The sequence below is a fragment of the Macadamia integrifolia genome, chromosome 3, assembly GCF_013358625.1.
Source record: "Macadamia integrifolia cultivar HAES 741 chromosome 3, SCU_Mint_v3, whole genome shotgun sequence".
Lineage (NCBI taxonomy): Eukaryota > Viridiplantae > Streptophyta > Magnoliopsida > Proteales > Proteaceae > Macadamia > Macadamia integrifolia.
The window spans coordinates 26,730,612-26,743,031 of NC_056559.1; the positions used below are offsets into that span (position 1 = coordinate 26,730,612).

A 12,420-nucleotide genomic window follows, 5' to 3' on the forward strand; every position below is an offset into this window, starting at 1 on the left:
AAAAAAAAAAAAAAAAAAAAAAGAAAAAAAGAAAAAGAAGCATTGATATAATAAACAATCTCAGCATAGGTTGACTGTGCTGAGATTGTTTATGCTTCCAACCAATCATCTGTGTTATAGTTTGTGCTGATTCTTAACACTTTCCAGATTGCTAAATGTATTACATGTAAAGGATAGTGTTGGTAGCCTGTTACAAATAAGATATCCCAGATTCTTTCAACCATCTCAATGTATGACTCCTTACCTCAAATAGACTATCTAGACAATTGGTTACCTGGTAATGAAAATTATTCTGGTTCTGTAGTCTTTTAAACCTCAAAATTTAGCTCTAGATGAAATGGTTAAGACATTGTCTGAAGTGGCTCACCAACCGAATGCATAGATATAAATATGGGGTCCTGGTAATGTTCATGAGACTTAGTGAACATTGTCATGTCCTTCAATATTATGCCCTTAATTTAACATAGAAGGATTCGAATGATATGGATAAACATTGTGACTTCACTGTTTGTAATTTAAACGTTCTGTTTGTCACTCAATATGGTTTTCAAGCATGTGAAGGACAATCATGGAAATTCACATCCAGCTAGATGGACATTTGGTAAAGCATTGAAGTAAGAAGCCTCTCATCTGATTAAGGTTGCTTCATCTGCTGGCTCTGCTGGGGTTCATCTTTTTTATATGCAGCAGTTAATTTTCAGTGTGATTAAGTTTGCCAGATGGTGAAGAATCATTCTAGGGGGAATGAACTCTCTTGATTAAGGGGGATTTGGGGTGGGGAGGGAGAGTTGCTAGATGTCTGTAAATTTTTAAGTTTGATAACCAAGAAGAAACTGTGAAAACGGCTGATGCAAATAAAACACAGAATTGGACTTATTTTGATGGAAATAAGCATTGGGTTGGGTGATGTATGTGTTGGGCCTTTACTTCAATGGGGTTTAATTGTAATATGCCACTAATGGGCTTAAAATATGGGATTACTATCTTAGTTTAGTTTGGGCTGTTTTATTTCGTTATTTTATTGTTCGTCTCTTTACTTGTAAAGGTTTGATAAAGTCTTGCCTGAATAGAACTCTTCTTCCTAGTTTGGATATAGTTTTATTCATGTGGGACACCTATTCCTACTTTGGATAGAGTTTACTACTTCTTTCTTTCCTATTTCAGTTTCTATATAGGCATTGTAAGGCTTCATAGACCACACAGTTCTGATTATTGAATTAGATTGATTGGCTTTGCCTTTTCTAATTATGCGGGATTCAGAATAGTGTTGTAAGATGCAATGCAATCACTGGTGATATGCTAAGGTAGGATTGGTGGGATTCCAATCTAGTTCCAGGGGAGATGCTTGGTCCATATCCTTCTATTTCTCTTCCATTTTTCATCTTGTTCACCATCAAATTAAGTCAGTATTTTTGTTTCTGTTCTCTTCTTGTGCATTCCTTGCTGGAATTTCAATTTCTCCATTGTGTCCATCTGTGATTCCAAATTTGGTTTCATATTTGGATATCGAATGGAATATTAAACATTCCCCAGGTTTCAAATTTTTATTTTTGTACTGATCTCTGAGGGTCCTACTTCAAGTTGGATTTCTAGTTCTACTCTATATAAAATCAGATTTGATTTTCTGTTTCAGGTTAATATTCTTATATTATTGCTGAATTCTGTTGGTGTTGTGATGCACTTTTGATTTCTGTTTTGAACCCATTTAGATCTGCTATCAGTAGTCAATTCTGGAATTCTGTTTTAAAGAATCCTATCCCTAATAGGATAACTTTATAATTACAGATCCGACCATCGGATCAGACTCATCTTTTGAGGAGTTGTTCCCCTCTAAAAATCAGACCTTAACCAAATTTTCTCTGCTATCTGAGTTGAAGATCATTAGACATTTAATTTCTCTTCACTGTGATTCTGGTTTTCAACTGAGCTTCTGAACCCATTCCCTTAGGCTTCTAGAAACCTATCAATAGCTCTTCAAATTAATTAGGGGGGAGGGGTTTGGGATCTGCAAGTCAGGACTCTAACCCAAAAGCTTGGGCCTGAAATTTGAACATGGGCATCTTGGCTCTCCATCTTCTTTGAATTGATGAAATTAGCTGTTACAGTCACAACCAGAATCAAGTTCGACTGTTCCTAAGATAAACACATTCGATCCAGATTGAAGTCTGTATCTGAAAGATAGATTTGATAAGAGTATGTTCCATTAGGATTCACAGTCAATTTCTTGGTTGGGATAAGAGATTAGACCCTGAGAGACCCAGACTTCAAGATTGAGTATAGGTGAAATAGGAGTAGGTTTGGCCATTGATGGAGTTGAGGAAAGGGTTGTGGGATGCTTCCAGAAGCTTCTTGCAACATCTGAAGCTCTCTTGGTGTTGATGATTTGGGATATCTGGTTGAAGATTTTGTAGGTACATTTTGTAATTTTTTTTTTCAGTCTCTTTGTTGATTCTTATTTGAATAACGTTGGTCGTCGTTTTAGTTTGTCTGGTGGTTCTATTCAATGAATATGCATCTCTGGTTGTTTCTAAAAATAAAAAAAACATCCCTATAGTTTGCACTTACTGCCAAAGCACCCCTCCAAACTTGCTGTGAATTTTCTTTTATGTAACGCTTTTTTTACCCTAATGTTGAGCTTGACTCCTAAAAACTATTGAAAATAAAAAAAAGTTCCAGTTTTGAATAGTCACAATGTTTCCAATATCACACCCCTTCACCCCCCCCCCCCAACCCCCAAAAAAAATCCGATGGGAGAGAAGAAAATTTCCTGCTTAAACAGAAAAGAGAATGTATGGTGCTCAAGTTCTCCCTTCTTTTAACCCCCTTTTTTTTCATACAGCTGCATAGTCATCTGAAGTTTAAACTCAAACCTCAAAAGTTTGACTAACTAAAGAACCTTTTCAGTTGACTAGTCATGAAAGTTTGGAAAGGGGTGCTTCAACAAAGATGTGGAAACTATAGGATTGCTGATGCAGATCAGCCTCAAAAGCATCAAGATAGGGTTTATAATAACTACCAAAGGAGAAAGAAGACACAGCTATGCACTGAGTTGACCCAGTTAGAAGGGTGTTTTGTTTCACCCAAAAACCAGGTCATCGGGCCACTATGTAGGATTTTTTTTTTTTCTAAATTCTTTGTAACGCTGGAATGCTCTTTATAAATTCCCAGCCCAGTTTTATGTTTATTTATTAGTAATCCTACTTGCATTAGGAATACTCCAACAGCCTAGCATGGGGGCAGTTTATCTTATATATTTTGTTTGTTTTTAATTCATTTTGTGAATAAACTTGTTTCCTATTGGCTGCTGCTGGCTATCCTATTGACATTATACATTCTATATAAACATGTAAGGTTTTAGAGCCTGGCCCATCAATGAATAAAGTATGTTTTTTCTTTTATTCTTCTGTGAGACTCATAATCTGGTTGTGAGATTCAACTTCCATTGGTGAGATTCCAATACTGCTGGTGGGACTTCTGTACAGTGGTGAGAAGCCTGGTCATATCCCTTCTTCATTTGTTAATCTCTGCAACAGGTCAATAGCTTCTAGTTCTAACCTGTTTTGTTCCTGCACATACTTGATTATGGAAGATCTCAGTTTCTTGTGTATTGCCATTGATAATTCTGATCTCAGAGTTTACAAATAGACTATTTTGAAACTGCCCGTGGTTTTACTTTCAGAATCTGACATCAGATTATTGGAATCCTGCTACTGCTAGGATTCTGATATCATAGATTTTCTTTTTGAATATCCAGTTCACATTATTTATCTCTGTTATACTTTTCAACTCATATTATTGTTCTGGTAATAGTGTTGGGTTTCCCTATTGTTGCTACCAATTTGTTCATATTTATTTTCTGCTTAAATCCTTCCAGTTATTGCTGATATCGATTCTTGGTTGGAAGTCTTATCTCAAGTAGGACTCTTCTGAAACTTGAGATCAGACACTTGGATCAAATTCAACATTTGATATTTTGTTCCCATAGCAAAATATAGTAGTCCATTGAAAATTGATTCAAATCTGAGATCCAGATTTCTGTTTATCACTTGTTCTATAATTCTGGATCTTATTTATACCGTCGTTTGGGTTTATTACTGTGTTTCACCCAAGCCTTCAGGCTTCTAGAAACCCATCAATTGTCTTTGAGTTTCTAGAGTTAAGGTGTCTATAGTAGTGCTTTCTCCCCAACCTTTTTAAGTAATCAGTATACTGCTTTGAAGTAGCGGAATTGGTAAACCGCCTTTGGATGAACAAGCTGTTTATCATTTTCTAAATTTTGGACACAGATAGTGCCCTCAACATAGAGACATTTCACCAACTTGGTAAGCAGGCTCCTAGTCTTCAACAGTATCAATATGATTGATCTGTTTCTTATCATGATTGCAATCAGATTTTTGTTCAAGTTTTTTTTTTTCTGACTCACGAGCCATATATGATAAATGCAGCAAATGCACTACCAGATTGAAGATCAACCTTGTGAAGTGAGGTGATTCCAGTCAGCCTGAAGCGTTTCTCTGGATGGGAATCACTATGGGTTTTACCTGCAAAGATATCAAGTCCACAGGGAAGCATCAGCATACGGCTTAGGATTGATCACTGGTTGTGTGAAATCTACTCCCTTGCTGAATAAGCTTATGTATTTTCTACTGGCTTTTGGAAGCAAAGGACATCAAAGTTTCAAATATATGGGATGCATGGGAGGTTTTGTACATAAACACAGAAAACTTGATTAGTAGATACTTATCTTCTGTGATGTTTATGTATTGTTTACATCCAGCATAGAAGTTATGAAATAATAGTACAGTCTACGTACCAGAGATATGCAGCCTGAGCCCTCGGTTTGCCAACTTTTGTGCGGCCGTATTCTCACTGCCTATCCAGTTAATTTTTCCTGGTGTCATGGCAATTATGTTATATGACTGATGTTCATGAATTGATAAGAGATTTCTGAGTTATGGTCTAATGGCTTATGGATGACAGGTTTCTGGTTTGAATCTTAAGTAAAGCCTTTGACATTACATTTACAGATCTAAATCTTTGGTGAGTCTACTGAGAAAATGGAGCTGGATCTCACTCTTCTCTTTTTGTTTTAGCTTTCCTGGATCGTAGTACTTGTAGTTGCAGGTATTCTGGTTGATTTTATAAGACAATTCACCTTTCCATTCTCTCTTATTGTAGTCTTTACTGACTGCCTTGTGCCTCCTGTTAATAGCTCATAGGAGCCAACTATCTTCGACCCAAATGCTACTATACTAAAGTGTCATAGGTTGGTTCTTTGGGTGGGAAAATTGGATGAGACACTTCATTCCTGGATCTGTAACAGAGTTCCATCTACATAGAAAACAAGTTTAAGGGATGTACACCAACAAATAACTGAAACCCATTACCCAAATTTAGGCCAGGATGGTCATGGCCTAAAATATAAATTCAGGTCCATCAAAAATTGGGTTGGAGATGTGTTGCACTTACACAATGTGAAGAGGTTTCCACAGGATGGAATAAATGTGGACGGGCTTGGTTGGGTCGAAACAAAGATGATAATAAGGGAAATAAAATGCGGTATTGGGTATCGTATCGGTCAGTCATACTGATACTAATATGTCTAAATTATCATTTTCTATTTGAAAAAGGGGCAAGAGAATGATACCTCCCGCGGTCCCACCTCCCAGGTACATTCCAGTGGGAGCGGGCAATTGGAGGGAAGTGGGGGCTGGCAATTGGAGGGTATGTTGGAGCATCTCTAGTTTGGGGTAGTGTAATTTTTTCATAATTGTTGTCTTGATGTGGCAGGTACAAGTTAGAGGGTATCAGTATGAAAAACAGGAAAAATGGTTTTGGTGGTGGGGGAGTGTGGCTGCTGCGCTCATACATAGAAGAACGAAATGATTGGCCTCTCCCCTTCCCCTCCCCTTCCCCTTTAAAAGTGGAAAATAACATTTCTATGGATGCTTTCTTGTGCATCCATAAGAATCAAATTTTCCATAGGAATCCATAGGAACATAGGAAACACTTTCCTGAAAGAAAATCTAAGAACATAGTTACAGAGTTTTGGGACAAAGTTTTCTTGGAGGGCATGTGTGAGTATCTTAAGCGTGGGGCAAAACTGTCTTCTCATACACACGGTGTCTAGGGATAGATACACTAGCTTGTAGTTTATTTATTTTATAGCAAGTGTTGAATGGAAATATACATGGGATCTATAATTACCTCAAAAATATTTCCCACGTAGCGAAATGAATCTGGTTGCAATATGTATTTCTTTCCATGAACAGTCACTGGAAGTGACCTCGCTAAGCAAAATTCCATTCTACAAGTCTAGAAATAATAATGAAGATATTTATGAATGACACACCCTCAATTGAGAGAGAGAGAGAGAGAGAACTCTTGATATTAGATCAAAAGTTATGTTGTCTTGTGGTCAGACCCCTTATTTGTAGAAATGTTATTAGCTAAGATTTCTAATCCTAACGGATTTATATTGCCCTACATGGGCGATCTACGAATGAATCAAGCCAAGACTCAATTCGGTTGATAAAAAAACCTTTATTAGCTTTTGTCTCTATTTTTTTTTTCAAATTTATTTTATTATTTATTTTTTACTTTCTATCCATTGGTTGAGAAACAAACTAAACCTTAAACAGTCTGACTAGCGGGGTAGCGTTCTTAGTTTCTTGTAATATCCAACCTAAAATTCCAATCCTACGATTTACATAATGGCTATGCCGTCACATTTGTGGAATGTGGACCGTTGGATTCTCAAATTGGAAAGAGATGTTAGACACAGCCTGTGACGGTATACAATTCACTGATCACTTTGGCCAACTGGGGCGGAAGATTCACGCGTCTTTTTAAAATTGGAACGAGAACCCGAAACCCAGACAACACCGCCATCGTTCTTCCTTTTGGCTTTCGGGTGCGATTGTAAACCCTATTTTTGTTCAAAATCGACCTGTATCCGATCTTTTCTTTCCGGCTCCCTCGATCGAACTTCATCACCTGTTAATTCTACGAAAGGGAAGAACAAGGATGTCGTACGATGATGTAGAAATCGAAGACATGGAGTGGAACGAAGGGATTCAAGCTTTCACCTATCCATGCCCGTGTGGGGATTTGTTTCAGATCACCAAGGAGGAGCTAAAACTAGGTGAAGAAATTGCTCGTTGCCCTAGCTGCTCTCTTTACATAACCGTCATCTATAATATGGAAGATTTCTTGGGAGAATCTAAGAACAAAAAGCTTGAGCCTTCGAAACAGCAGCCTGTCGCCGTTGCTTAGAAATTCTGGTTAGGGATTTTGTATTTTTATAATTTCTTCTTCTTGTTTCCTTCACAGTTTTGAACTCTTGATGGAATGCATTAATTATTTTCCTTAGCACCCGTTTGAACTTTGGAGTATTTGAGTTTTCTAGTCTGGTTTTGTAAAGAGATTTTCAGCGAGGATTTGATTTAATATAAGATTGATATATTTTCTAAACCAGTTCTTTGTCTACAGAAAATGAGGGTAACTTTCTATCTCCGATCCTCATGACTGCAGATATGAGGACCAAACAGCATTATGAATTAACAGTTCCGATGATTAAGTAATTAACATGAAAATTGTTTCATTTTGATGTGTTTAATGGAATTACTTGATTTCTTCCCTTTTCTGGAGACACAACATGAACTCTGCATCCCCTTTTTGCTGATGTGGTGTTTCCTTCAGTGAAAGCGATTCTTCAATTGAGCAGGTACAAAGCAACCACTCATTATTGAAATCTCTGAGTTAAGCGATTCATTCTTCCAAAAAAAAAAACTAAATATGGAAATTCATTCTATTGGAGAAACATGGGAGCAATTCAACCTTAAAACTAAACATTTAGGTTTCCTGGTTATACTAGGATGGAGATTGTTTACAAATCCTTCCTCCATGTGGGCTCAAGTTTTGAAGGCTAAGAAGTAAATCCTGTGATTTGGAATAATATTGCTAATATTTTACCCTTGTTAAGAAATGTGGTGTGTTGGGGGGTGGGAAATGGATGTAATGTTTCCATTTGGTTTGATCCATGGATTCCGGAAATTGGTAACTTCAAATTGCCTTAAAACTTGGTTCCTCATCCATATTTTTCCAGTGTTAGTGAGAAAAATGTTGAATGATACATGGAATCTTTGTATTATAAAATATCTTTTGCCAATGTTGATTTCGAAGGAGATTTTAAAGATACCAATTGTTCATACTTCTGACATCAGATTATTGAAATCCAGCTACCACTAGGATTCCTGATATCTTAGACTTGCTTCTTTAATATCCATTTCGCATTATTTTTCTGTCTACTTTTCAACTCAGATTATTGTTCAGGTGTAGGGTTTCCCTGTTGTTGGTACTAATCTGTTCATATTTATATTTTGCTCAAATCCTTCCAGTTATTGCTGATATCGATTCTTAGTTGGGAAGTCCTATCTCAAACTCTTCTGAAACTTGAGATCAGACCCTTGGATCAAGTTCAAATTATGATATTCTGTTCCTATATCTGAATATCGCAATCCATTGAAAATTGATTCAAATCTGAGATCCATATTTCTGTTTATCACATTCTTTAAATCTGGTCCATGTTTATTCACACTGACTTTCTGTTTTATTACTGTCCTTCTAATCCTAAACCTTTAGGCTTCGAGAAACCCATCAGTTTTGCCTTAGTTTCCAAAGGTAAGGCATCTATAGCAGTGGTTTCGACACAACCTTCAAGTAATCTGTATCCTGCTTTGAAGTAGCAGAATAGGTAAACCTCCTTTGGATGAATAAGCTGTTTAATATGCTCTAAAATATTGTTCAAGATTATTATTATTATTTTTTTTCTGGCTCATGAGTCATACGTGATTAATGCAGCAAATGTACAACCGGCTAGAAGATCAAACCTTGTGATGTGAGGTGATTCCAGTGAGCCTGAGCCTGAAGGGGTTCTGTGGATGGGAAACATTGGGTTTTTACCTGCAAAGATATCAAGTCCACAGGGAAGCTTCAGCTTATGGCTTAGGATTTATCCTTGGTTGTGGGAAAATCTGCTCCCTTGCTGATTAAGCACATGTCCTGTCTACTGGCTTTTGGAAGCGAGGCCATCAGAGTTTCAAATATGGGATGCATTGGAGGTTATGCACATAATCTAAGGGAAAACTTAATTAATAAACACTTCTGTTCTGTAATGTTTATGCAATGTTGACATCCAACAGAGAAGTTATGAAATAATCGTACAGCTTACGCACTCAGTTTGCAACTGTTCGACATTATTCTCACTACCCATCTGGATGATTGTTTCTGGTGTCTTGGCGATTATGTCATGTGACTTTGTGATGTTCAAAATTTGATGAGAGATTTCTGGATGATGATCGAATGGCTTGTGGATGTCTGGTTTCTGGTTTTAAGCTCTATGTAAGCCTTCAAAAAAGCTGGCATTTTGTCTAGCGATTCTACTGAGAAATGGAGTTGGATCCCACTGAATTTTTTTGCTTTAGCTTTCCAAATTCGTAGTAATTGTAGCTGTAGTTGTTCTGGTTGATTCTCTGGGCGATGGATTGGTCCACAAAAGATGTTTACCGAATCAGCAGTGAAGGTGCAATATGGATAACAATTATTTACAATCTGGCCCTTTCAAATCTGGGCTAAATCTAGAAGATGAAGAGGCTGTTCAGGCCAGGCCTAGAGAATTGATATACGTAGTAGTTATTACAGGACGCATGGGTCATATGGCATGTTACAATTTACAAAACTATTGCACACCCACCCTTCTAAGCAAAAGTGTAGAGCTGGGACTTCATTTCAGTGATTTTCATCCCCTTATTGTGGGAACAAGAGAACACGAAGATTGAAAGCATCAGCGATAAGCCTTTGAACAGTTCCGTTACCATTGGGAGATAGAATCGCTGTTCTCTCTTCCCTTTCCCTTGGTGTACACGATATAAGGGTCTACACTCTACACCAAGGTTATTGACTTGGAATCATATCAATATCACGTCCAGCCAATTTTGATCTAATTCTATTGCGGATCGATAGGAATGATATCAATTTCTGGCTGGAATAGGTCAGATTCAGCCTGAACCCTAGACACGGTGTGTGAATAGTTCATTTTGGAATAGGAGGAATCAGGATCAGATTGCCAATTCCGATCTGATTTTGAATTTCCCATAGTCTCCATTCACATCCAAGGAATTTGAATAGTCTCCACCCATATCCAAGGAATGTGAAGTCAATCGTATCATGGTTGGCACTTGAGATGACGATTATAACTCAATCAATTGGAGTTGGGTACATTTGCCCCTCCCAGCAGGAGCTTCGTGCATTTAGATGCTCTTTGAAGAAAAATTTAAATCTCAAAATCTGCTGCGAAAGGCCTTATTGTCCAGTATCTTGCTGTTCTGGAGGAGAGCATAACAACTCGGTGTTAATTCTACGAAAGTCATGCTGGTCAATCAATCCTTTACCTTAAAACGAAGAGGTCAATCAATCCATCCTCATAAGTTCTGCACATGGGCCATGAACTCTTTCATCTTTCTAAGCCTCTTAAGCCTTGAGACCCTCACCCCACCAATGTAACTAGCAGATCCCAGACCAAATCTGTAGAATAGTTGTTTCGCCAGTATAACAAGATTGTGCTTAATCCATGTGGCCGTTCTTACAGTAAAGCTTCAAGCTCTCCTCCCACATCTCTGGTGTCTAATAAAGAAGAGAAGAGATGAGGTTTCATACTCCAGTCATCAGCCTACATGAGCCAATGATATCGGAGGTTTCATACGCCTTCAACAACTTTTCTTGAAAGGCCTGAATCTCAGCGAGTCTAGGCCTGCAGAGAGGAGTCTCAGTGGCACAAGGGATGGTTTTCCCCTTTTTTGTGTGTTGGACGACTTTTGACAGAAGTAGAGATGAGTCGGTAGATAGTACTATGGAGAGAAAATAGTCCCACATCGAAAATGAGAGACAACTTAAAACTCCAATGACCTTATTTAACAATCACTCATCACCATTTCCAAATCACGCAGCCGCGCGGTGAGCACAGAGCGAACTGTTCTTTCGCCTTTTACTAAAGAATACCGTGTGTTCGCCGTACAAAGCGGCATACGCCAATTTTTGGGAGGGTTCTCTTGTTTGGAGAACCCTGCAATAGTAGTTTGAAGTATTTCTTCCATAGCCTAAGGCATCTTTCTTTGGCTGATAAAGGAAGTTCTTGGATGAGATGTGGAAATGGGAAATTATGGAGTGGAATCAAGGCCTTCGAGTCTCTTGTTTGTAGGGGGAGAATAACGTTATCCATTATAGTGTTTTTTTACTCTTCGAAGTCTTCTTGTGGTTCTGAAACATTGTACAGAAAAGTAATGGTAATTTTACATCGCGGATCAGATAAGGCTGCATTATGAATCGTCAGTGTATGATTTATGATTGTTTCATTTTGATGTTGTGCTTTTATGAAATTACTTGATCTTTATGTACAAAGCAAACACTCATCTAGGTATACGAGTCCAGAAGTGCTTAATTGGATGTGATAGATCAACTCTAATCAACATTGAGAGATTGTTGAAGCCAGTCTTGCTGACTTACTGTATCAGTTTAACGGTTTGTTGCTTAGGCATACTGGCGTCCATGGTTTTAAGTATCTCCGATACCGATATGATACCCTTCGATACATATCTTAAATTTAGCCGATCGATACGATACACATCGATATGATACATGAAATTTTTAAAATCCTTTTGTATCGATATATATCATACAATACATACCGATATGCATCAATACACCACCAATACACATCGATACGATACGATATGCCTCGATACGACTCTAAAAATTATAAAAATGAGGTAAAATGTACGTTTCGGTAGGTATTGGTACATATCGGTTAGTATCGATATTTATCAATCGAAACGTATCGGTATATATTGGCACGTATCGGTGAGTATCGATATATATTGGTATGTATCGATAAGTAGCGATATGTATCGGTATGTACCGATACAGTGCGCTATGGTCATATAATGGCCAAGATGGGTAATTTTTCAGAAAAAACATGATTTTTTGAAGGGTTTTTGTTCCAAAGTTGCTGTTAGCCATATTTCTCTCTAACTAAAGTGGAAATCAATGTTGGAAACAAGGATTTTACATTTATGGGACAACTACAAACCTTGAATTCTTAGTACGATACCCTCAATTTAGTGTTTATGCATAATACATGTTATCAATAGCTTTTTTTAACAAATTCTTTATGCAAAAGTGTTTAAAAAAATGTTTCCTATCCATTTATGTGTGTATCTTTAGCGTATCTTAGTGTATCTCTGATACGATACGATACTCTCCGATACGTATCTTGATTTTGATCGATTGATACAGTGACCGATACCGATACTTTAATCCTTGCTGGTGCCAATGCTGCATGATCTCCCTTAAATATTCAGACAG

The 12,420-nt window shown here is 37.5% G+C and overlaps 2 protein-coding genes and 1 non-coding gene across 3 annotated transcripts in view; all 3 read left to right on the forward strand.

The window, feature by feature from the left end:
- LOC122073374 (F-box protein SKIP23) overlaps window positions 1–4,963 on the forward strand; it is a 10,432-nt gene extending 5,469 nt beyond the window's left edge. The window contains exon 3 of the mRNA XM_042637954.1: window positions 4,446–4,963. Within this exon, the coding sequence (XP_042493888.1) occupies window positions 4,446–4,465 (20 nt within the window). The 3' untranslated portion in view covers window positions 4,466–4,963. The remainder of the gene's footprint in view (window positions 1–4,445) is intronic.
- Window positions 4,964–6,820: 1,857 nt separating this feature from the next.
- Window positions 6,821–7,476, forward strand: LOC122073114 (diphthamide biosynthesis protein 3-like). Its single transcript, XM_042637640.1, has one exon. The coding sequence runs from the start codon at window positions 7,027–7,029 to the stop codon at window positions 7,273–7,275; it is 249 nt and encodes an 82-aa protein (XP_042493574.1). The 5' UTR covers window positions 6,821–7,026; the 3' UTR covers window positions 7,276–7,476.
- Window positions 7,477–11,004: 3,528 nt separating this feature from the next.
- LOC122075008 lies at window positions 11,005–11,121 on the forward strand. The gene has a single exon (XR_006139148.1). It is a non-coding gene; the product is annotated as a U5 spliceosomal RNA (small nuclear RNA).
- The last annotated feature ends 1,299 nt before the right edge of the window (window positions 11,122–12,420 follow it).

Bases quoted from the DNA above. Each gene is read 5' to 3' on its own strand.
- LOC122073114 (XM_042637640.1), top strand. From the start codon at position 7,027: ATGTCGTACGATGATGTAGAAATCGAAGACATGGAGTGGAACGAAGGG.